At 42.1% G+C, this 26,326-nt stretch overlaps 1 protein-coding gene across 3 annotated transcripts; it reads left to right on the forward strand.

The window, feature by feature from the left end:
• The first annotated feature begins 4,017 nt into the window (after positions 1 to 4,017).
• Positions 4,018 to 26,326, forward strand: LOC124123887 (apolipoprotein L4-like). Of its 3 annotated transcripts, none has more exons than XM_046487079.2 (6): positions 4,018 to 4,202; positions 17,101 to 17,833; positions 20,797 to 20,856; positions 21,992 to 22,183; positions 22,817 to 22,876; positions 24,846 to 26,326. In XM_046487079.2, exons 1-6 carry the CDS (start codon positions 4,146 to 4,148, stop codon positions 24,944 to 24,946), a joined length of 1,203 nt encoding a protein of 400 aa, XP_046343035.2. In that variant the 5' UTR covers positions 4,018 to 4,145; the 3' UTR covers positions 24,947 to 26,326. The 3 variants fall into 3 exon arrangements, with proteins under 3 accessions (XP_046343035.2, XP_046343032.2, XP_046343033.2); XM_046487076.2 differs by having other exon boundaries at positions 4,068 to 4,202; positions 16,946 to 17,833; XM_046487077.2 differs by lacking the exon at positions 4,018 to 4,202 and adding an exon at positions 16,659 to 16,749 and having other exon boundaries at positions 16,946 to 17,833.

A 26,326-nucleotide genomic window follows, 5' to 3' on the forward strand; every position in this document is an offset into this window, starting at 1 on the left:
ACTGTTCAGTTAGTGTCTGGTCATGCGGATACCTGGAAGATGAACACTGTTCAGTTAGTGCCTGGTCATGCGGGTACCTGGAAGATGAACACTGTTCAGTTAGTGTCTGGTCATGCGGGTACCTGGAAGATGAACACTGTTCAGTTAGTGTCTGGTCATGCGGATACCTGGAAGATGAACACTGTTCAGTTAGTGCCTGGTCATGCGGGTACCTGGAAGATGAACACTGTTCAGTTAGTGTCTGGTCATGCGGGTACCTGGAAGATGAACACTGTTCAGTTAGTGTCTGGTCATGCGGGTACCTGGAAGATGAACACTGTTCAGTTAGTGTCTGGTCATGCGGATACCTGGAATATGAACACTGTTCAGTTAGTGTCTGGTCATGCGGATACCTGGAAGATGAACACTGTTCAGTAAGTGTCTGGTTATGCGGATACCTGGAAGATGAACACTTTTAAGATGATTATGAACTTCATAAAGGAAATTCATATGTTTATTAGCAAGTATGCCATGTGTATAGATTGTTTGTACCGATCACGCAATCATTGGCAAATGATCGTGCAGATGTTCGGTTTAGTTTAAACAATATATATTTCACCAAAAAGGAATGAGGTGGGTCAACAGGCAGATCGTATTTCAACACCTCTCTATACAAAGGACATTCAGCAATTAATGAAAGTAAACTGTGCATAAATGATAAATTTAGATTGACTGTAATTACCTTAAAAAATATCATTATGCGAATATACAAGTCACACCCAAATACACACATAAACATAGTATCGGTATATAACCAAACCGTTGCATCCATACACATATATGTAGAGGCATATATGCTTGTACACCTATACCTCTACATACCAGCATATCACACATACATAGAGGTTATCATGCTTATGGATGGTAGATACCCATGTATTAGAAATAAACATTGTATTTAGTGAGCCTTGGCAAAACATTTTCTCCCATCTCTCAGAAAGATTTCTAAACGTTTCAAATTTTCCTGGAATGTGCAGATTAATATTATCAATAGTTCAGAAGGTAAGTGATGTGTCAGTCGGACAGTGACAACAGCCAATATAGTTCCAACTGAAATATGTTTCTTATACAATGGCGTAACTACTTGTAGGCAAAACAACAATTTCCAACACCAAATAATTTTCTACTTGCCTTTCGCGGCAATTCATCGGTCTGTCCGCTAGTGTAACTGGCCTTTATCGAAGCGAAGCTAGTCTGTGGGACGTCACGTTTGTTCACAGAGTATGTCATAACGTTACGAAGTGCAGTCAGATGTACATACAGCGAAGTGCAGTCAGATGTACACACAGCGAACAAATGAAACAAGGTATATTCGGACATATTTCGGCCACATCCAGCTGTTATATTATGGTGAAAGGATTCCGAGCCGCAGAGGTCTACAAGCACAGAAATGGAAACTGACCCCGCTTGGCTCTTGTCCTGCTAAATTGTCTTGCAATTAATATCTCCAAAGTTGCCCAAACTTAAAATGCCTTAGTTACGTCACAGGTAGACACTGATGTTCAGTAAATTAGACTATTATTTTGAAATTGATAGCAATTATCCTTGTAGTTTCTCCAGAATCCCGATAGTTAATTCTGACTCGATCACCAATGACAAGGGCGACGCCATGTTTGCTTGTAAACAAACAAATTATCTGTAGTTCATTACATTTGATGATAAGACCAGTACTAGATTAATAATTGGGTAACAGGAGTCAAATTACAATTCACAATTAGATCAATGTGGGAACCTAAGGACTAATTTAAGTCTTAGACAGGGTCATCTATGTATCTATTACTGTATATATTTATGTGCTACGATTTCATCAGATCTTAGAATTTGGAATGATAACAGAAAGTGTATGGTTTCCGTATCGATATCTGTGTTCGAACCAATTGGTTACATGTGAACAAAAGAATACGAAAATATACCGTGACACACGGTAAATTCTCACCGGGGCATCCACGTGTTTAGCATAGCATGAAATGCTATACATTAGCTTACAAACCCATTGTAAATATCATTATGTAGTTTGGATATCAGCATTTTTGATCTGTTGTGGTTCACTTGTTTTACACCAATATAACAATGTAATGTTGTGTATAGCGATACAAGGGTTGTACATCGGTGTTTGGCATTATGGGACTCGTATCGAGACACAATACTGTATCGCCGTACCGTTACACCAATACTTAGCATGTCCGCATGCTGATAAGCATCCCATGTTTCATAAACATTGAGCATCATCCACAATGATATGAGAGACCATCTCACCAAGGAACGGCTTTTGTAATAACAGGGTGATCCTGGTACTGACCATTGGTATATGGCAGTGTAAGTTTGTTGTTGAACACTGACTGTGACTGTGTTACATTGTTTGTTATGATTCAGAAAAAGTCCATAACATTGTATTTGGATTAGTTGTCAGGAATATAGTACTCCTTTATGTAAGCAGAGGTGAGGAAATTATTTTATTTCGATGCTCGAATTATCTGCGAATTTCCAGAATAGCATGGACGGATGTCAAGCGTTTCAGAAACAATTTAAATATTCTGTAATGTTCTAGTGATACTGGACTGGTCTAGTACTGTGTTGAAAGTAATGGAAGCCAGTTTGACGCGGGCACGTGCCTGTATCACTTCACATTTCTTCTGACATTACATCAAGACCAACCTTTTTGTGTGAAGATCACCCTGGAGTCCATGCCTGGGACTATCTCGGAAGCCTGAATACTGTTGCAGTGAGGTGAATATTTTTCTTGTCATTGTCGTTTCCACTGCTCACACTCTATTGTGTGACGCCATTGTAGTTAAGGTGCAGAAATCTGTACTGATTTGTAAACCTCGTTAATTGTGCAATGCACTTGGTTGATTGTATACCAATTGTTGATTGTTTGTTGGTTTCACACTAAGATCTTTTACGTACAGATTGGTGGGTTAACACATTGTTTCAATTTAGGAGTCGCCACCTAACACCATATTGCTGCTAATGTTTGCATTAAAAGCCTCTCTTTGCTGATTAAGAAATAAACACGAGAGTTTTGTGAAGAACTCAGCCGACTGGTAAACTAAACAGACGAAGATTCGTGATCTAAAATAGCAACCAATAGAAACGCACGTGACAGACCTATAACTGTCTCTCGTTGACAGCCATTGTATCAATGGCCTGTACTCTTGTATTCATACTCCGGCACAGTGCTGACTTAGCAAACCACCACTGCCACAGGCTAATTTGCATATCATGTGACCAGACTTTTCCCTTTTTTTTTGTAGCAGAACAGACTGACCTAATGCAAGCCTTTCGGTGCGCTTTACATATTGCTGACATTATCATGTTGATATGCAGCTACACCTGCGACGGTGAGGGACACGACAATGCATATTTATACATCAAAGTGACCGTATCGCTAGCTCTCCGTTGTGCTTCGACGACAGCACGAGGAGCCGTACAACCAACAAAAACAAGGGATAGCTACACAAATGGAAATAGTTTTTCACTTTTAAGATATTTTCTCAATGCAATTTAACCCTTATATATTTGTATGGATCTATAGACTCGTAAAAAGTGAAACAGATGAAAACTGCATGCAGTATCTTGAATGGACTGTAAGATGCAACGAATCATGACATGTGGCGCTGACCTGTGGCAGAGGCACTATGCTGGCCGCATGGAACTCTGGGTAAGAGAGTGTCTTGTATTGTGATCTCAGACGGGGCCAAGCTGCGAAGATCTGTACGGATGGCATGACGTCAAAACGTTTGGCGTGACGCCACCTGCTTGTGACGTCATAGTTAATCATGAATGCACACTCTCCAGCTTCGGTCTCGTATTTTAGAAGCCCATCCTGTACACCACTTCAGTGGCACATCGAACTTATACTGTGACGGTTGTATTGTTTGTACTCGTGATCGTTTGTAAACTACGGTCGGTAGGGACTCGCTGACACGTCGCACAAAACTGACCTACTTGCATGCCTCCGCTCTGACATATGACCTATATATAGCTTCCCGGAAGCAGTCGACTGCTTGCCGACATTGACGAGAGAAGTAGCGAGGAGACACATTGCAAACATCTCCGCTTCCGGGTTGGAACCTGTGAGTGCCAGCTTCATCAACCCTCACATTATGTGTGGAAACTATGTCCTGTTCCGGACCAAACTATGGATCCACATATCGCCATATGTAAGTACACGCTAATACCTTACCTAGCACCTACCATCTCGGAGCTCCACTTCTCAGTGTTCGTGTTTGTTGTTGAGCTCGCATCAGTGTTCAGTGACAGGTGTGATGTACTAGGGAGAAATGAATCGTGACACATGGCCCCCTGACAGCTGTTATGTTTCAATTGTGTCAGTAATATTTGCGGATTGTGAAGGCACCTCTACATGTATTTGTAACAGCGACGTGGTAGAACGATCCACTACTTGTCACTCGGTCGATATCTCCACTTGACGAGCTTGCAGTAAACCTGTGTATGAACGTGTCGGTTAAATATATGTCCCTGACAGAGTATGACAAGCTACCGACAGAGTTTATAACGGTACAGAAGTAACTGGAGATTCTGAGATTCTCACAGGGGCCTCGTCTGAGGCTAATGCTGTGAATGAATTTTTGCGCTTGAGTGAGTTACAATGTCAAACATCGGGACCAGTCAGTTTAGTGTTTACCATTGAGGCGAGTGTTGGTATACAGGTGTCGTATTGGCGGAGGGGCCATAGATAGGTTATGTGGGTCCTACAAGCATTCCAGAGCTGGTGCCGCCACTATATACAAGGTCGATTCGGGGATTGCGGTGCAGGCTCCTCACAGCGATAGACCGTCAGCGACGCTCGCTTTACAATCTCCCCTGCTAGTCACAGCTCCCCACTACACAACTTTAGGCGGTGTGCAAGCTAGTATGAAGTTGACCTCTCAACCGACTTATCGTTGTTTATAAATAAGTGAATATTCCCCCAGCTGAGAGGTGATTTTCCTTCAGCCTGCGATATCGAACTAATCTGATAAAACAATCAGATGTAAGTTAACTCATATGAGAAATAGTAAGTCACTCCCAATTCACTAGAATAGCATTCCCAAAGACATACACAACATTAAAATGTCTCTATATTGAGGGTCAGAGGGAAAATGGTCAAGATAAATGCCGCTTCCACACTGGTGCCAGCGTTGATACGGGGAGGCTAACGAAGCCGCTTTTAGAAATATTCCATTAATATCACGGAGGGAGATACCAGAAATGGGCTTGTAACATTGTACCCATGTCGGGAATCGAACCTGGGTCTTCGGCGTGACGAGCGAACGCTTTAACCACTAGGCTACCCGACCACCACCCCTATCTCGACATGACACTTCTACCTAGGTGTTAAGTACAGGACTATATCGACATGACACTTCTACCTAGGTGTTAAGTACAGGACTATATCGACATGACACTTTTACCTAGGTGTTAAGTACAGGACTATATCGACATGACACTTCTACCTAGGTGTTAAGTACAGGACCATCTCGACATGACACTTTTACCTGGGTGTTAAGTACAGGACTATATCGACATGACACTTTTACCTAGGTGTTAAGTACAGGACTATATCGACATGACACTTCTACCTAGGTGTTAAGTACAGGACCATCTCGACATGACACTTTTACCTGGGTGTTAAGTACAGGACTATATCGACATGACACTTTTACCTAGGTGTTAAGTACAGGACTATATCGACATGACACTTCTACCTAGGTGTTAAGTACAGGACTATATCGACATGACACTTTTACCTAGGTGTTAAGTACAGGACTATATCGACATGACACTTCTACCTCGGTGTTAAGTACAGGACCATCTCGACATGACACTTTTACCTGGGTGTTAAGTACAGGACTATATCGACATGACACTTTTACCTAGGTGTTAAGTACAGGACTATATCGACATGACACTTCTACCTCGGTGTTAAGTACAGGACTATATCGACATGACACTTTTACCTAGGTGTTAAGTACAGGACTACATCGACATGACACTTCTACCTAGGTGTTAAGTACAGGACTATATCGACATGACACTTCTACCTAGGTGTTAAGTACAGGACTATATCGACATGACACTTCTACCTAGGTGTTAAGTACATGACTATCTCGACATGACACTTCTACCTAGGTGTTGAGTACATGACTATATCGACATGACACTTCTACCTAGGTGTCAAGTACAGGACTATATCGACATGACACTTCTACCTAGGTGTTAAGTACAGGACTATATCGACATGACACTTCTACCTCGGTGTTAAGTACAGGACTATATCGACATGACACTTCTACCTGGGTGTTAAGTACAGGACTATATCGACATGACACTTCTACCTGGGTGTTAAGTACAGGACTATATCGACATGACACTTTTACCTCGGTGTTAAGTACAGGACTATATCGACATGACACTTCTACCTCGGTGTTAAGTACAGGACTATCTCGACATGACACTTCTACCTCGGTGTTAAGTACAGGACTATATCGACATGACACTTCTACCTCGGTGTTAAGTACAGGACTATATCGACATGACACTTCTACCTCGGTGTTAAGTACAGGACTATATCGACATGACACTTTTACCTAGGTGTTAAGTACAGGACTATATCGACATGACACTTCTACCTCGGTGTTAAGTACAGGACTATCTCGACATGACACTTCTACCTCGGTGTTAAGTACAGGACTATATCGACATGACACTTCTACCTCGGTGTTAAGTACAGGACTATATCGACATGACACTTCTACCTCGGTGTTAAGTACAGGACTATATCGACATGACACTTTTACCTAGGTGTTAAGTACAGGACTATATCGACATGACACTTCTACCTCGGTGTTAAGTACAGGACTATATCGACATGACACTTCTACCTCGGTGTTAAGTACAGGACTATATCGACATGACACTTTTACCTAGGTGTTAAGTACAGGACTATATCGACATGACACTTCTACCTCGGTGTTAAGTACAGGACTATCTCGACATGACACTTCTACCTCGGTGTTAAGTACAGGACTATATCGACATGACACTTCTACCTCGGTGTTAAGTACAGGACTATATCGACATGACACTTCTACCTCGGTGTTAAGTACAGGACTATATCGACATGACACTTTTACCTAGGTGTTAAGTACAGGACTATATCGACATGACACTCTTACCTCGGTGTTAAGTACAGGACTATATCGACATGACACTTCTACCTCGGTGTTAAGTACAGGACTATATCGACATGACACTTCTACCTAGGTGTTAAGTACAGGACTATATCGACATAACACTTCTACCTAGGTGTTAAGTACAGGACTATCTCGACATGACACTTCTACCTAGGTGTTAAGTACATGACTATATCGACATGACACTTCTACCTCGGTGTTAAGTACAGGACTATATCGACATGACACTTTTATCTAGGTGTTAAGTACAGGACTATATCGACATGACACTTCTACCTAGGTGTTAAGTACAGGACTATATCGACATGACACTTCTACCTAGGTGTTAAGTACAGGACTATATCGACATGACACTTCTACCTGGGTGTTAAGTACAGGACTATATCGACATGACACTTTTACCTAGGTGTTAAGTACAGGACTATATCGACATGACACTTCTACCTAGGTGTTAAGTACAGGACTATATCGACATGACACTTCTACCTCGGTGTTAAGTACAGGACTATATCGACATGACACTTCTACCTAGGTGTTAAGTACAGGACTATATCGACATGACACTTCTACCTCGGTGTTAAGTACAGGACTATATCGACATGACACTTCTACCTAGGTGTTAAGTACAGGGCTATATCGACATGACACTTCTACCTCGGTGTTAAGTACAGGACTATATCGACATGACACTTCTACCTAGGTGTTAAGTACATGACTATATCGACATGACACTTCTACCTAGGTGTTAAGTACAGGACTTTATCGACATGACACTTCTACCTAGGTGTTAAGTACAGGACTATATCGACATGACACTTCTACCTAGGTGTTAAGTACAGGACTATATCGACATGACACTTCTACCTCGGTGTTAAGTACAGGACTATATCGACATGACACTTCTACCTCGGTGTTAAGTACAGGACTATATCGACATGACACTTCTACCTAGGTTTTGTACACAAGACTAGTTTGCTTGCATCTCCGGAGAGAATGATATTACAGAAACAAATCAAATCCGAGGGACAGAGAAAAATATTTCACGAGTATATATACTATTTATTTTCAACGATGACATTTGTCAACAAAATTACGCAAAGTCTTCCGTATGATAATACAAGTTTATATACTATTTATTATCAACGATGATTTTAATACAGTTGTCATCAAATTTTGCATGTGTATATGTCCATATGACAGTGCGTAGTTTGGCAGTTGTATTCGCAAGGCATAGAGCCGCATCACTTCCGCCTTCTTACAATAACATCCCTTCGAAATAAACATAGAGACCGTCGATGTTTTGTAAAAGCAAGCGATTGCCCAACATTATGATCTCCCTAAGCCTCACACAGATGAAACCACACGTTTTATGTGGAAATGGCTGAAACAAAGTGGTTGCTGTGGCGACTTCAGACATCATGGCGAGCTGCTGCTGGTATGTCAGGCATGTTGTCAGAGCGCTAGGGAATATTAATAAATGAGTTGTATGTATAAAAAGCAAATTCAAGTCATGACCGCTGCCTTTAAAACGAATAACGCATAGTTTTGAAAATATATCCAATCTCGAAACAAAATCTCAGCCCCCTCCCCGCTTCACTCCCCCCCCCCCCCCCCCCCCCCCCCCCCCTCTCTCACACACACACACACACACACACACACACACACACACACACACACACACACACACACACACACACACACACACACCACACCACCCCATCCAACCCCACACATCCCGACTCATCGGTCGTGGTGTGGTTTACAATATAGTCATGAAATCTCAGCACACCATGATACAGGACAGTATCCGAGCGGACCCAAATGAACTCACACCATGCGTTGAACAGGCGATTTTATGAGCGCTTTTACCTTCGTCATAGAGACAAGGGAAGTAATTACTAGTGTTTCCTAAAAACAACATATAATTTGTGTTCATTTTGTTGACTGGCTTTAAGAAAGTTCAAAGGAAATAAAAAAATTGAACCAACTCAAGTAACATTTTTCGTCGACACGGGCACCGAGAGGCTCGTTCGGCCTGGTTGCTGGACAGATCAAACTCAGATGATTGTACGACCCTTTGACGTCGTGTCAAGAGAATAAGGATCGACAACAACTCGCCTCCAGCTCGTGCTGAGGTTGCCAAGTATGCCACCGAACACGGTAACACTCGAGCTGCAAGACATGTTAGTCAACTTTTAGATGTTTTTTTTTTGTTTTTTGTTGTTTTTTTCTGGGTGAAAGTGTTGTCTGTGTAATATAGAAGGCTTGTGCTAATGCTAAATAGGCAGACAAAGTAACTGAGGTGACCAAAACGTGATCGACCATTTGTTGGGCGAGTTAGACAAACCTGGGTACGAACATTTGGCTGAAGTTAAGCGCGGCTGGGGGAATTACGATCCGGCATATTGTACTGCACGTGCCATTGTGCCAGTGTCCCAAGTTGGTATTTCCGCTTACCAAAAGTGAGGCCGTCTTATTGTTGATAGGCATTTTGAGATATAAATGTTTCATCAATGCGAGCAAAGACCACTGCATTTTTCGCAGATATTTTACGCTCGCATTAGTTTCAAGATTCAAGACACTGTGGGTACAAAAGGGAAATACTGTTAATGTGGGCCACAGCACAACATGGCGGCACTTCTCCTGGGCCTCATGTCGCTCACAGGAAGCCACTTCATCTCCGACATCGTTTATGATCATACATATTAGTTGGAGTATGGATATATCGTTGTAATGAATTGTGGTATATCGTTGTACTGTATTGTGGTATAGCGCTGTACTGTATTGTGGTTTAGTGATGTACTGTATTGTGGTATAGCGCTGTACTGTATTGTGGTTTAGTGCTGTACTGTATTGTGGTATAGTGATGTACTGTATTGTGGTATAGTGCTGTACTGTATTGTGGTTTAGTGCTGTACTGTATGGTGGTATAGTGATGTACTGTATTGTGGTATAGCGCTGTACTGTATTGTGGTTTAGTGCTGTACTGTATGGTGGTATAGTGATGTACTGTATTGTGGTATAGTGCTGTACTGTATTGTGGTATAGTGCTGTACTGTATTGTGGTATAGCGCTGTACTGTATTGTGGTTTAGTGCTGTACTGTATGGTGGTATAGTGATGTACTGTATTGTGGTATAGTGCTGTACTGTATTGTGGTATAGTGCTGTACTGTATTGTGGTTTAGTGCTGTACTGTATGGTGGTATAGTGCTGTACTGTATTGTGGTTTAGTGCTGTACTGTATTGTGGTATAGTGATGTACTGTATTGTGGTTTAGTGCTGTACTGTATGGTGGTATAGTGATGTACTGTATTGTGGTATAGTGCTGTACTGTATTGTGGTATAGCGCTGTACTGTATTGTGGTTTAGTGCTGTACTGTATGGTGGTATAGTGATGTACTGTATTGTGGTATAGTGCTGTACTGTATTGTGGTATAGTGCTGTACTGTATTGTGGTATAGCGCTGTACCGTATTGTGGTTTAGTGCTGTACTGTATTGTGGTATAGTGCTGTGCTGTATTGTGGTATAGCGCTGTACTGTATTGTGGTATATCGTTGTACTGTACTGTGGTATAGCGCTGTACTGTATTTTGGTATAGCGCTGTACTGTACTGTGGTATATCGTTGTACTGTATTGTGGCATAGCGCTGTACTGTATTGTGGTATAGCGCTGTACTGTATTGTGGTATAGCGCTGTACTGTATTGTGGTATAGCGTTGTATTGTATTGTGGTAAAGCGTTGTATTGTATTGTGGTATAGTGCTGTACGTTATTGTGGTATAGCGATGTCCTATATTGTGGTATAGTGTTGTACTGTATTGTGGTATAGCGTTGTATTGTATTGTGGTATTGCTCTGTGCCGTATTGAGATATTCGTTGTACCGTATTGTGGTATAGCGCTGTACTGTATTGTGGTATTGCGATGTACCGTATTGAGGTATTCGTTGTACATTATTGAGGTATTCGTTGTACAGTATTGGGGTATTGCTATGTGTCGTATTGAGATGTATTCGTTGTACCGTATTGAGGTATTCGGTGTACAATATTGTGGTATAGCGCTGTACTGTATTGTGGTATTGCAATGTACCGTACATCTTCCCGAGGTAAGAGAGTTAACTGACTATAAAATTCCAGTTTCCACCCTTGCCGAACTAGGCTGATATTATGGAGTTACATTTTGGCTGGACTAACGAGTCTATGCATAGTCCAATCAAAATCGCGCAACGAAATCGAAATTCGGTTCGTAAACTGTCGTGCAGATTTCGGTCGATTACAGGATTCCCAAAGCTTGTGAACCGCCAACTCGTTATCAACAGATACGTTCCAGATCTTTTCATGTTTTTGATCAAGTTGCTCGCGTGATTTGATACACTTCGCGACGTAATATAGATCTTGATTATCGATCAGATCGTCTTGACTGGGCGCCGCCATTTTGTTTTTGAAACAAATGCAAATGATACGAGAGGTGGAATCTGATTGGTCCATAGGAGAGGCTTGAAGGGACATAACTCGTAAGATCCACTTGTAGCGTTACGATCGAGCCCAGGAATATCAGCCTTGTTCGGCAAGGTTGGAAACTGGACTTTTAAAGTCAGCTAACTCTCTTGCTTCGGGAAGATATTATACCGTATTGAGTTATTCTTTGTACAGTGTTGTGATAGCGCGTTATTCGTTGTGCCGCATTGAGGTATTCGTTGTTCCGTGTTGATTTATTCGCTGTACAAAATGGTATAGCGCTGTACCGTATTGCGGTATAGCGTTCTCCCGTATTGTGATATTGCGTTATACAGTATTAAAATATTCGTTGTTCAGTATTGAGGTATTCGTTGTGCCGTATTGAGGTATGCGTTGTTCCGTATTGTGGTATAGCGCTGTCCCGAATTGAGGTATATTCTTTGTACCATATTGACGTATAGCGTTGAACGTTATTGTGGTATTGCAATGTTCCGTATTGAGCTATTGGTTGTGGTAAAGCGTTGTACCGTATTGTGGTAAAGCGTTGTACCGTATTGAGGTATTCGTTGTACAATATTGTGGTATAGCGTAGTACCGTATTGAGGTATTGCAATGTACCGTATTGAGGTATTCGTTGTACGGTATCGAGGTATTCGTTGTACAGTATTGTGGTATTGCGCTGTACCGTATGGTGGTATTGCAATGTACAGTATTGAGCTATTCGTTGTACACTATTGAGGTATTCATTGTGCATTTTTCAGGTATTCGTTGTACAGTATTATGGTATAGCATTGTACAGTATTGAGGTATTGCAATTTACAGTATTGAGCTATTCGTTGTACACTATTGAGGTTTTCATTGTACATTTTTTAGGTATTCGTTGTACAGTATTGAAGTATTCGTTGTACAGTATTGAGGTATTGCATTTTTTGTACCGTATTGAGGTATTTGTTGTACCGTATTGAGGTATTCGTTGTACCGTATTGAGGTATTCGTTGTACAGTATTGAGGTATTCGTTGTACAGTATTGAGGTATTCGTTGTACAGTATTGAGCTATTCGTTGTACAGTATTGAGGTATTCGTTGTACCGTATTGAGGTATTGCATTTTTTGTACCGTATTGAGGTATTTGTTGTACCGTATTGAGGTATTTGTTGTACCGTATTGAGGTATTCGTTGTACAGTATTGAGGTATTCGTTGTACAGTATTGAGGTATTCGTTGTACAGTATTGAGGTATTCGTTGTACAGTATTGAGGTATTCGTTGTACAGTATTGAGGTATTTCCTTTTTTTGTACCGTATTGAGGTATTTGTTGTACAGTATTGAGGTATTTGTTGTACCGTATTGAGGTATTCGTTGTACAGTATTGAGGTATTCGTTGTACAGTATTGAGCTATTCGTTGTACAGTATTGAGGTATTGCATTTTTTGTACCGTATTGAGGTATTTGTTGTACAGTATTGAGGTATTTGTTGTACCGTATTGAGGTATTTGTTGTACAGTATTGAAGTATTCGTTGTACAGTATTGAGCTATTCGTTGTACAGTATTGAGGTATTCGTTGTACAGTATTGAGGTATTCGTTGTACAGTATTGAGGTATTCGTTGTACAGTATTGAGGTATTCGTTGTACAGTATTGAGGTATTGCTTTTTTTGTACCGTATTGCCGTATTGCGTCCCCTTGGATTGGTGAAGAGGATAGATGTCGAAAATACATCTAAGGCAACTTTTCATCTTTAAAGAGTTTGCAGATTTTCCCAAGCGACTAGCTTGAGATTTACCGACAAGGAGTCGTTCGTGTAGGTCAGTTGAGAAAAAAGATCATGCTTGAAGTGTCTTGTGTTGCCTGGTAAAACATGTAGAAGGCTTTATTCCCTGATGAAATCAGCCAATGAACGTCGAGGCATCGAAATCCCCAGAACGGGTAGGGGAAGCGTTCAGAGCTGATTTTTGTGTGTCGAAAACGATCGCAAACAACAAGTTTCGAATGTAGATAAATAAAGTCCGCCCTTACATTGTTATGCTCCCCAGCATCACGGCATCTTCAGCTAAAGCAATTTCGGGTGTGGGTTTTCACTTTCACAAATCGAACTTTCGAAAGGAAGTGGTGACGGAATGAAGGCAGGAAACCATTGACAGTTCGTTCGTCCTGATAATGGTTCTGGGTTTAACACCGTTACCTTCCTCGTGGTTTCCACAAAATTAGTAAAAGTCTTGGACCAGCCCACATCCGTGAAGATCCGGATTAGAACAGGTCTTCAGCACCCCATGCTTACCGTAACAGGCGACTATGCTTGTTGTAAGAGGCGACTATGCTTGTTGTAAGAGGCGACTATGCTTGTTGTAAGAGGCGACTATGCTTGTTGTAAGAGGCGACTATGCTTGTTGTAAGAGGCGACTATGCTTGTTGTGAGAGGCGACTATGCTTGTTGTAAGAGGCGACTATGCTTGTTGTAAGAGGCGACTATGCTTGTTGTGAGAGGCGACTATGCTTGTTGTAAGAGGCGACTATGCTTGTTGTAAGAGGCGACTATGCTTGTTGTAAGAGGCGACTATGCTTGTTGTAAGAGGCGACTATGCTTGTTGTAAGAGGCGACTATGCTTGTTGTAAGAGGCGACTATGCTTGTTGTGAGAGGCGACTATGCTTGTTGTAAGAGGCGACTATGCTTGTTGTAAGAGGCGACTATGCTTGTTGTAAGAGGCGACTATGCTTGTTGTAAGAGGCGACTATGCTTGTTGTAAGAGGCGACTATGCTTGTTGTAAGAGGCGACTATGCTTGTTGTAAGAGGCGACTATGCTTGTTGTGAGAGGCGACTATGCTTGTTGTAAGAGGCGACTATGCTTGTTGTAAGGGGCGACTAACGGGTTTTGATGGTCAGGCTCGCTGACTTTTTTTTACTTTTTTTCTTTTGTTTTTTATTGTTCCCAGAGTTGGAGATTAATACAGTTTTCCGTCAAAAACATATTTCGGATAGCATAGAATGGTACAATACACTCATTAAAAAATTAGAGGGTTGGAAATAAACATTGTCCTATTTCAAACCAAAACACACAATCAGACACAAACATGGCCTGTATCAACAGAGAGTTATTTTTGTCATCCTTTTTAATAGAAATAAATTTTTCGATTGAGTATATGTTTTTAAAAAAATTTAAAAGTATATCTAATTTCGGTTTGGTTCCCTTAATTCCACTTACATGAATATGCCTTTTCCCAATAAAACTATATGATTGATTAAAGTATTAGAGTAGTTACAACCATACCAAATAAGATATTTTGTCAATTTAATTTTTTGTGGAAGACAATTACTAAACCAAAGTTCAAGATCATTCCAAAATTGTTTAGTTTCATTACATTCCCAAAAGACATGGCTGACGTCCTCATTGACAGCATTACAAAAGCTACACACACTGTTGTCCACAAGATTCATTGTTAATAGTTCCTTCTTTGTGTAGATAATTCCATGTAGAAATCTGTATTGAAAATCTAAAAGTTTTACATCCTTCAGTTTACATCTATAAACCGTAAATATCGTTTTCCTATTAAAATCACAGTGAAAATTTGATTGCCATTTATCACAAACTTTAAGATTTCTTTCATTTGATATTAATTTATCATAAAAGTTTCTAACGCCTTTAACAGGCTTCATCAGATCACTTAAGCAACTGTTTACATACAAATTCTGTAAAATTATTTTTCTAGTTTTCTCGATTGTTGTTTTCCAGGATTCTTGTATATTGAAGATTACGTATCTATAGTCTAATATTGTACCTTTTATCGGATATTTTAGTTTTCAGCTCTTCAAATGACATCAATCCGTTTTCATTGCATATATCTTTAATTGAGTAAATTCCACTATTAGCCCATTGCTTTATGTAGTATAAGGCTTGTTTAAAGTTGTGGTTGAGCCATAATGGTTGGGACAGAATTTCTTCTATATTATAAACATTAATTATACTATTTTTACAAAAGTCGTTCCAAGCTTTTCCAATACATTTTTCCAGTAGGGAATTTTAGCAAAAGATGGCTTGTCAACATTAGCACCCAAAGAGAGTATGTCTTTAATCGGAATATTACAAGGGTTACTATATGTTGTTGTTTTACAATATAATCTGAGCGAAGAGTTTTAGTGCGTCAATAAAGGCTCTAATGTGAACCATGCGTAATCCACCTTCCTCGTGTTTTCTTGTCAAAGTGGCCCTTTTGATTTTGTCTTTTTTATTATTCCAAATAAAATTGTAAAGTATTTTGTCAAGTGATAAGACAAAGTCCTCAGGAGGGTTAGGTAGTGCCGAAAATATATGAACTAGTATTGAACAGGCTGAACAGGCTCGCTGACTTGGTTGATGCATGTCATCGTATCCAAATTGTGTGAATCGATGTTCATGATGTCAATCACTGGATTGTCTGGTCCAGACCCGATTATTTACAGACCGCCGTCATATAGCGGGACTATTGCTGAGTGCGGCGTTAAACAACAAACAAACAAATGGACCCGCCCACATTGAGCTGACACGCCGTGACCTATCTGACCTATAGACGCGGCGGGTACAGCCCGGCTCCCTCACAACCTACAAGATGATGACGTTTTCTGAATGTGGCATTTAAATGAGAAATTTCCGTTTTGAAATTAGACCTTCACGCATTGGCTTTCCAAGATGAGGTGGTGAGGTGAAATGGGGTTTAACGTCGCTTCCAAGATTATTGCACTTATATAGCGACGTGTATGTACGTGTGTGTGTTTGTGTGGCTGCTTGTACTAGTCCGGGCTGGTGCCGAATTATAGTGCTAGCCCACTTAGATACCATGCCGCAGTTTAACATGAATACCACACTCAGACACAGTATACTGACTCCGAGCCGACCAATCCTTGTTTTAGCGCAAGACAGGGTAACAACAAGTACCATCTTTTAACGTCTTTTGGTATGACGCGGGCCGCGATCGAATCCCGGACGCTCTACCACTAGACCACGGAGGCGGTCGACTTTCCAAGGAATAACAGGACCAAGGAATACCAATCTCACTGACAAGAGAGTGTCATCACACAGGTTGTAAGTCATATCATCAATACACTACAACGATCTTACCTTGCTGGAGATTGATTAACATTAATTACTGGAATAGCGTGTAAACCGGTACATGACACTGTTGTTTTGTATGTGTATGTGTACTTCAATATGTTTTTTGTCACCTGTGAAGGGTGGTATTCTTCTTAGTAATATTGTCATGTAATCTTTATTGTTTCAGCTAAACCCGTAACGGAAGAAGGGCAACTTGTGCACACTTAGACAAATAAAACAAAGCTACCGAGATTCGAAAGATCGAACCTTATCGCCATGCCGTATTCCAACGAGGAAAAGGATAAATTACTGACAGATATTTTAAATGTTCTTGTTGAAAAGGAAACAAAGGAAAAGGCCGAGGTGGTAAGAACGCTGAACGCCCTGGCGGATGATTTGGACAAACACACGCGGAACACCAAGATTGCGGATTTGACGTTTGCGTCAACTGGGATAGTTGCAAGTGGACTGACCATAGCAGGGGTCGCCACAGCCCCCTTCACCTTCGGAACCTCCCTGGGGCTGACCATAGGGGGTTTGGCCTTGGGCGTGTCCAGCGGTGTCGGAACAATCGGCAACACCATCGTTGGAAAACTGATTAGAAGCAAGACTTTCAAGCAAGCCCAGGAAGCAAAGGACAGGTATTTTGACACATCAAACCAACTGATTAAATTTGCTAAAGTCCTCAATGAAAGCGGTAATAATGAACTTTTGTTTGTGGACTTGACACACGAAACTTTTGGCCTCTCTCAGTCTACCTATGTCGAAAATGCATCTTTAGGTTTGCGAACGACAGTAGGGCCAGTAGGCCAAGGGCTGAGATTTGCTGCAGTTGCCTCCGCCATAGCGACAAGAGAAGCGTTAGAAGCCACAAGCAGGACACTCGCTGGTGTTTTAAAGACTGGCCTGATGGCTGCAAAAGTTGCCGGTGCAGTGATATCCACTTTGAGTGTCCCCCTGGATATCTACACTATAATTGTCAACAGTAAGGACATCCACCACAAGACGCCAGCGGAAGGTGCACAAGAGATCCGAATGGCAATGCATAATATTGCGCATTTGAAAGTCATCAGTGGTAAGTAAACAGACCCTATCCGTTCTCTTTACGGCTGATGATATTTAAATATATATTTAAAAAATACATCAAATTCCAGGGTTCATTATCTTCGTTATCGCTACACTAGGCTGTGTGTAAACAGGGATGACTTTAACTTTCCAGTAGTCAGCCTAGCCTTTGTGTCAAGGAATATTCCAACAGCCCCGACCTTTCTATATTTCTCAACGTTTGAGGAACGATGTCAGATGCAATTCTATAATTGTGACTTCCCGGGTTTGTTCAGGTGAACAATTGACTTGCCTTGGCATGTGTTTGTGACTGGCGCCATCGGTGGGGCATGAAACGCTCACCCTTTCGTGAATACCTGGTATCATCACTATTTAATAGTGATTCATAAACACATGCTCATGAAATAGTCGGAATCGTGCAATGGACTCTGTTTTAGAGATCTTTTACGAAATGGAACATATTTTATCGCTTGTATTATTATTATTGATATGTACAGATTAAAATTAAAAATGCAGCAAAGAGGGTTTGGGTGATCCTGGCACAGTCAGGCTGGTTAGGCTAATCATAAGCTCAGGGCTCTTGTCTCCTCTACACGCAGCCGTTACAGCGTATGGGACTTCTCCCAGGAAGCGCTGCCTAAAGTACTGTCGGCAATGCTAGAAAACTGCTTTTCTGGCTTCATTTAATAAATACGAGTCATAGGACTATAAAAAGAGCATATATCAAAATAACGCGAATTGCCCTAATCTAGCCTGTCCTAACTGACACTGTGATTACTCTTAAAATGTACTTTTACAGGTAAAATGATGATCAACTTAGAAAATATTCGTGTGTTGTCATGCATGTATGAAATGACCTATAACCTGAGGTAATTACCTAACACCTGTCCCGAGGTGATGACCTCACACCGTCCCGTGCATTCTCCCAGGTGCAAATGTCACCGAGTTGGGATGGTCTCAAAAAATTGCTGTTTTTGTACTTAATTGACATGCGTGGATGAGGTAGCAATTTTGGACATGTACTGCATTAACTTTGCTTGGAAACACGATGGACTAGTTAAGAGCTATGAAACGGGATAAGTATTGGAAGGTTGTCGTTTTGGAATCCAGAAGTATTTGTTGTTCTACAGATGGTTTGTTGAGGTAGCATTTATCTCCGCTGATGACGTATATGAATCTGTACTTTTGAATGTTGTGTTATGTCTTGCCACGAACCCTGTACATTTAGCCAAGATAGACACAACAGGGTTGAGCTCACAATGTCCGACTGCCGTACGTAAGACAACGTAACCGTGTTGTGCCGCCAGCACATATGTCTTGTACTTTACTGGTTTCTTATTCCATGAGTTGAACTTTCGTTTCATATGGTTTGAAGTCAACCAATGTCATATATTCCTGTATGGTCGCCTTCAGACTACTCATGGTTTGGGCGACAGTATCTGATTCCCGGACGTTATATTAACTGGCGTTATCCATGACAATCACACTGACGTTGTTTAAAATGGGCAATAGCTGAAGTTCCAACCAGCCTATGAACACATCACCTCCTATTATTTCCTTATGAAAATCACCAGTTTTCTTTTTCGCCTCGAAAACATCCATCAATAAGCCCCATATCATGGGTTGCAGCGTGCAAAACAATGACACGATTACCTTTACCTGATGGTACCATGGGTGCCTTTTTGTCCATCTGCCAATAGCCACATGAAGTCAGTGGAATGATTTATCAAGGTAAATTATCTAGACGTCCTGACTGTGATAGTTATGAATGGTTCCGGGATAATGTGACCTCAGACAGGATGGAATATTTTCCCCTGAAAAGTGCTCGGTCATCGCCACGCGCGGTGTATCGAAATCCCATCTCTTGGAGAGCAATAGTTAGTGCAGTCCGGGAAACATTAATTGTATCTTTAATTCCTCCCAAATTTTACTACAAGTCAGTGTTACCTTCTGCCCATAAAGCTTGTACACTATACGCCTAATCACCCTGTATCAAAGCTGTCTAATATCCATTTACGCCCCAGTTTTGTTTTTGAGACCACCCCTATACCTGTTTTGTTTTCTTATCATAACGTAGACTTGATGGTATGAATTGAAAACACCATAGCTTGGGCAGGTCGGTAATTGACCCTATCTGAATTAATAAATGGTTTCCCTCTATCTCTCTAAAGTAAAGAACTTCTATGCATTTCCAAGTACAGACTCCATATCGTGTACCTTGGTTATGGCTATGCAAGTGTAATGTAACATTTCCCAGTACAGATTCCATATCGTGTACCTTGGTTATGGCTATGCAAGTATAATGTAACATGCATCATGGGAGCAATGTTGACAAAAAAAACGCAGCTTCATTTTGTCATTTTAGAAGATGCACATCTAGAATTTTTCACAAAATGATTTTTGTGTGTGGAGTAGATGTCTTATGAAGACTACATTATTATCATTGTAACGGAATCACGTGCGCATATTTCTTTAGTCCGTTTCAGACTGCCATTATTGGACTTAGAATAAATGTGAACTTCCTGTTTCGTTCGAAATTGTCTCCTGTAAACTTGTCGATAGGACTCCTTGTGACTGAAATACTTTAAACCACAGGTAGGGCGATCGGTAGTTATTCGATATTTCAATAACAACACTCTGTGAAAAATTATATCCCTTTTTAACAGGCAAAAAGCAGTTTTCTAGCATTTCCGACAGTACTTTAGTCAAACCCACCCAGAACTTGTGAAGACTCCCCAACACTGCAGCCTTCTGCATTACCAAGATTATCAGAAGGGCTGTATTCCTGGTAGCAAACCCGGGTACCCGGTTTTTTATTATTATTATTATTATTATTATTATTATTAAAATCATTATTATTGTTGTTGTTATTGTAATAATGGAAAGGGTTTTGTCGGGTTTTCAAAATTTAGTCCTTGTGTTGATAGTATCCATTCACGTGTTAGTGTCATTCCTAAACTCCGTTTTCTCCAGATGATCCTTCAAGAATGCAGATTAGTTCTGACAGAAAGAACATAGACTACTCAAATGATGGTAAGTAGAACAGTTTATTTGTGGCGAAAGATGGTAATGTCGTGGAAGTTTAACAACTTTAGCGAAAGATGCCACCATGGCGCCGCTCAAGGTGATACTAGGGGCGAATGTGGGGTTTAGACACTGCGCCACAGGACAACATATCGGTGCGTTGCTGTCATGAACGCAGTGAGTTCCCGGCGCGACCCGCAACCAGTATTTGCTGTGTGATGAAATGGAAACGGATTGATAACCTTAAAGTCAACGCAAACTATGTGTAGAGTATTGCTGTGTGATGAAATGGAAACGGATTGATAACCTTAAAGTCAACGCAAACTATGTGTAGAGTATTGCTGTGTGATGAAATGGAAACGGATTGATAACCTTAAAGTCAACGCAAACTATGTGTAGAGTATTGCTGTGTGATGAAATGGAAACGGATTGATAACCTTAAAGTCAACGCAAACTATGTGTAGAGTATTGCTGTGTGATGAAATGGAAACGGATTGATAACCTTAAAGTCAACGCAAACTATGTGTAGAGTATTGCTGTGTGATGAAATGGAAACGGATTGATAACCTTAAAGTCAACGCAAACTATGTGTTGAGTATTGCTGTGTGATGAAATGGAAACGGATTGATAACCTTAAAGTCAACGCAAACTATGTGTAGAGTATTGCTGTGTGATGAAATGGAAACGGATTGATAACCTTAAAGTCAACGCAAACTATGTGTAGAGTATTGCTGTGTGATGAAATGGAAACGGATTGATAACCTTAAAGTCAACGCAAACTATGTGTAGAGTATTGCTGTGTTCCCTTGTTGTTTATATATCAGTATATCAACATCAGTAGAGTCGTGAAGATCAGGGTAGAGTTAATAGTTCTTCAGCAATTAATGCTTGCCGTAAAAGGCGACTATGATTGTTGTAAGAGGCGACTAACGGGATCGGGTGGTCAGGCTCGCTGACTTGGTTGATGCATGTCATCGATCCCAATTGCGTGGTTCGATGCTCATGGTGTCAATCACTGGATTGTCTGGTCCAGACTCGATTATTTACAGACCCCCGCCACATAGCTGAAATATTGCTGCGTGCGGCGTTAAACAACAAACCAACCAACCAACACTCTCGTACATGCCATGTTGTGTTTCTACAGCCTTACAGTCCATGCTATCAGGGAATGAAGACTTGAAACGACTTTTGTTCTGCACAAACTGCTTTACCAGAGAAACAGACATCATCTGTTTGCCGTGTGGTCACGTTACCTGCTGCTCGCACTGTATCCGACACTTCAGCACGTGTGGCACGTGCAAGGAACGTGTTAGGGGCGTGTCTGGAAATCTGACAGGTATCAACCGAACAGAATGAACATAATATTATTGATTATTTTTCGTTAAAGGTGAGCTATTTCTGGACTTGCCATGTGCAACAGAATGGTCACCACTGAATAATAGTATCTATATTTCTGTTCGCAGTTCCCTATTTGCATATTGTGTATTTAGTCTACTGCCTTGAGATAGATGTCCGTGTGTCCAGGACATGGATGAAAATGACATTTCTCTCGGCTCACACAGAGTACATTTATGTGGTAGTTTCATGGATCTGGAGACATCGCTTCCATTGTAATTACGCTATCATGTCACAGGAGTTTCTGATCACTTGACTTTCTACAGGCCCAGTCCCATGTGACGTCACGCAACAAACAAACACGAACCTTTCCGTGCAAGTTGTGTGAGCGGCGGAGGCTACCGGTGTGCGAACACCTGGTGTCATCACTCATTTTGAAATTCGGTGATCCATTCCTATAATTGTCACCGCTATTTTACGAAATCGCGGGTAATTGAGACTGGCGGTGACGTTTTGAATAGAAACCATTAAACCACTCGGACCCGCTCCGCGCCTGCTCATTCCAATGATATCGGATCCGCTTGGTCGAACTTATACCTAATCTGAGATAAGATCTGTTCTTTTTTATTTACAGACAGCGTCAGGGAGGCACTATGTTTGATGTTTGAGAAACGGGACACAGTATCCGTTCCAGGTACGTAATGCTCTCACAGCTCGCCAAGGGCGCCAAGTCACAGGTACGTCATGCTCTCACAGCTCGCCCAGGGCGCCAGGTCACAGGCACGTCATGCTCTCACAGCTCGCCAAGGGCGCCAGGTCACAGGTACGTCATGCTCTCACAGCTCGCCCAGGGCGCCAGGTCACAGGTACGTCATGCTCTCACAGCTCGCCCAGGGCGCCAGGTCCCAAGTACGTAATGCTCTCACAGCTCGCCCAGGGCGCCATGTCCCAGGTACGTAATGCTCTCACAGCTCGCCCAGGGCGCGCTCGTCACGATATGGCTGAAATACTGCCGATGTGACGTTAAATCTTAACTCACTCACTCACTCGCCCAGGGCGCCAGGTCCCAGGTACGTCATGCTCTCACAGCTCGCCCAGGGCGCCAGGTCCCAGGTACGTAATGCTCTAACAGCTCGCCCAGGGCGCCAGGTCCCAGGTACGTAATGCTGTCACAGGTACGTCATGCTCTCACAGCTCGCCAAGGGCGCCCAGGTCACAGGTACGTAATGCTGTCACAGGTACGTCATGCTCTCACAGGGCGCCAGGTCACAGGTACGACATGCTCTCACAGCTCGCCCAGGGCACCAGGTCACAGGTACGTAATGCTCTCACAGCTCGCCCAGGGCGCCAGGTCACAGGTACGTCATGCTCTCACAGCTCGCCAGGTCCCAGGTACGTAATGCTCTCACAGCTCGCCCAGGGCGCCAGGTCCCAGGTACGTAATGCTGTCACAGGTACGTCATGCTCTCACAGCTCGCCCAGGGCGCCAGGTCACAGGTACGTAATGCTGTCACAGGTACGTCATGCTCTCACAGCTCGCCAAGGGCGCCAGGTCACAGGTACGTTATGCTCTAACAGCTCGCCCAGGGCGCCAGGTCACAGGTACGTCATGCTCTCACAGCTCGCCCAGGGCGCCAGGTCACAGGTACATCATGCTCTCACAGCTCACCCAGGGCGCCAGGTCACAGGTACGTCATGCTCTCACAGCTCGCCCAGGGCGCCAGGTCACAGGTACATCATGCTCTCACAGCTCGCCCAGGGCGCCAGGTCACAGGTACGTCATGCTCTAACAGCTCGCCCAGGGCGCCAGGTCTCAGGTACGTCATGCTCTCACAGCTCGCCCAGGGCGCCAGGTCACAGGTACTTCATGCTCTCACAGCTCGCCCAGGGCGCCAGGTCCCAGGTACGTCATGCTCTCACAGCTCGCCCAGGGCGCCAGGTCCCAGGTACGTCATGCTCTCACAGCTCGCCCAAGGCGCCAGGTCACAGGTATGCCCTCTACATGCGAGTGTACAAATTATAAATCCTTAAGGCAACGTTTATTCATAAAGGACATATATAATTCGTAATTGTGACAGGAAATGTAACATATTACCATTGTGAGGTTTTAATGACCACCATGTTCGCATGACTATAATGAATAAGTTGAGTATGGTTTTACGTCGCTTTAATGAGTAAGGGAGGAGTAATTATATACCGACCCGTGTAGATCCGGGGTAGAACAGGTCTTCAGTAACCCATGCTTGCCGTAAAAGGCGACAATACTTGTCGTAAGAGGCGACTAACCTGATCGGGTGCACTGGTCAGACTCGCTGACTTGGTTGATGCAGTCATCGTATCCCACTTGTTTGGATCGATGCTCATGATGTCAATCATTGGATTGTCTGGTCCAGACTCGATTATGTACAGACCGCCGTCATAAAGCTGGAATATTGCTGAGTGCTTCGTTAAACAATAAACAAACTAACAAACAAAAGAATATTACCCATTTGTAGATCGATATAGACAATTTATCATCTTACAGTGGGGACACGGGTTCGTAAGAGACGACTAAATGGTCGTCAGGGTCGGTGAATTGATTGATGGACGGTGCTTATAGTATCAGTCACTGGATTGTCGATTACGACAAGCCACCGTTATATAGGTCATATTTATGATTACAGAACTGGACACGGATTGGGTCATTTTGGACGAAGTAGATTGTCCAGATGACGTAGTTGTCGCTACAGAAAGAAGACACGACGAGATCCAACCGACCATCTGACCACTCGTGTGAATTATATTGTTTTATAAAACACGCATACATCCTATAGGATCCCTACCCTTCCATGGGGATCTCCCTACCCTTCCATGAGGATCTCCCCGAGAGCAGACATCCGGGCTACGGCCAGACCGATGCAGTGAACTGGAACTGCGCCAGGAAGAACTGCTTAAACTTGGAATGTGTTTCAATATATGGGGTTGTCTCAAAATCAAACTGAGGAATATTCTTTTGCGAGTCGTGAGTCCGTCTTCGACTAGGGTTGACAGTTGGTGAAATAGACCTTTACAAGTTGAACCTGGTGCATCTCCGAGTTTACTCCTGGAGTAAAGACTTGGTATGAGCAGGAATGGCGGTCAGCCCTAGGAAAATGCCAAACAACGTCAGAAAGTGCTTTTATATCCGCCGTGTCGCCTGGTAATCCAGCTTGTCGGTACTGATGTACAGATCGGTTAATAACCTGCCTGTCAAGGTAGTAATGTTTTTTCCGGGCATATTTCTATATTATCAATGACTGTTTCAAATCATGAACACACAATGCCATTTATAAAGTGTTCAAATCTAACAAATATTATGTTTGGGTTAACACTTTCTGAGTAAAGTACAGATCCTCGTAATTTTTAGGGTTGAGTCCCATAGGGGATTACAACCCACACTGCGAGAGTGAGGCACCTAATCGCCAGCACACAAAGTCAGCGGCCTAACCCCTCAGCCACCGAGGCTTCAACAAAAGTGAAAGTACGATAACTGGGATTCTAGATCACGTACCTTGAGTACCCCTCTGACAAGTGTAAATTGGCACGGCTCCCATGGCCGATATCAACGAACACACAGGGACAAACGTTGTATTTGGGATGAGACTTTCTTAGTAAATTACAAAAGCCCACAAACCCCCAAAGTACTAGAATCTGTACTTTACTAAGAAAGAGTTATTCCAAATAAAACATTTGTTATGTTTCAAATCAATGATATAATTTTCTACAGACAACTTAATATTTGCATAATGAGACTTACATATAAATATTGAACATGAAGGTTCTGAGCTTCATATACAGGATCAGTATTATCTTAATAACCATACAATAATGAATTGATTGAAAGGGGTCGTTTTGTATACTTATTAAGGAATATTTCATTATATTTCATCATTTCAGCAACATTACTGCAGCCAAAATAGTAATGGTTCATATCTTCTGTTTCACAAACATCACAATCTGGTGTTTCACTTACGTTGAGCCTAAAAAGCCTTATTTTACATAGAACTTACCCGTGAAGATCAGGGATAGAATAGGTCTACAGCAACCCATGCTTGCCGTAAAAGGCGACTATGCTTGTCGTAAGAGGCGACTAACGGGATAGGGTGGTCAGACTCGCTGACTTGGT

The sequence above is a fragment of the Haliotis rufescens genome, unplaced genomic scaffold, assembly GCF_023055435.1.
Source record: "Haliotis rufescens isolate VD_foot unplaced genomic scaffold, xgHalRufe1.0.p SCAF_16, whole genome shotgun sequence".
Lineage (NCBI taxonomy): Eukaryota > Metazoa > Mollusca > Gastropoda > Lepetellida > Haliotidae > Haliotis > Haliotis rufescens.

Bases quoted from the DNA above. Each gene is read 5' to 3' on its own strand.
- LOC124123887 (XM_046487076.2), top strand. From the start codon at position 17,035: ATGCCGTATTCCAACGAGGAAAAGGATAAATTACTGACAGATATTTTA. The intron at 22,184-22,816 runs GTATCAACCGAA...TTTTATTTACAG, and splicing joins CGTGTCTGGAAATCTGACAG to ACAGCGTCAGGGAGGCACTA. The intron at 22,877-24,845 runs GTACGTAATGCT...TTATGATTACAG, and splicing joins GGACACAGTATCCGTTCCAG to AACTGGACACGGATTGGGTC.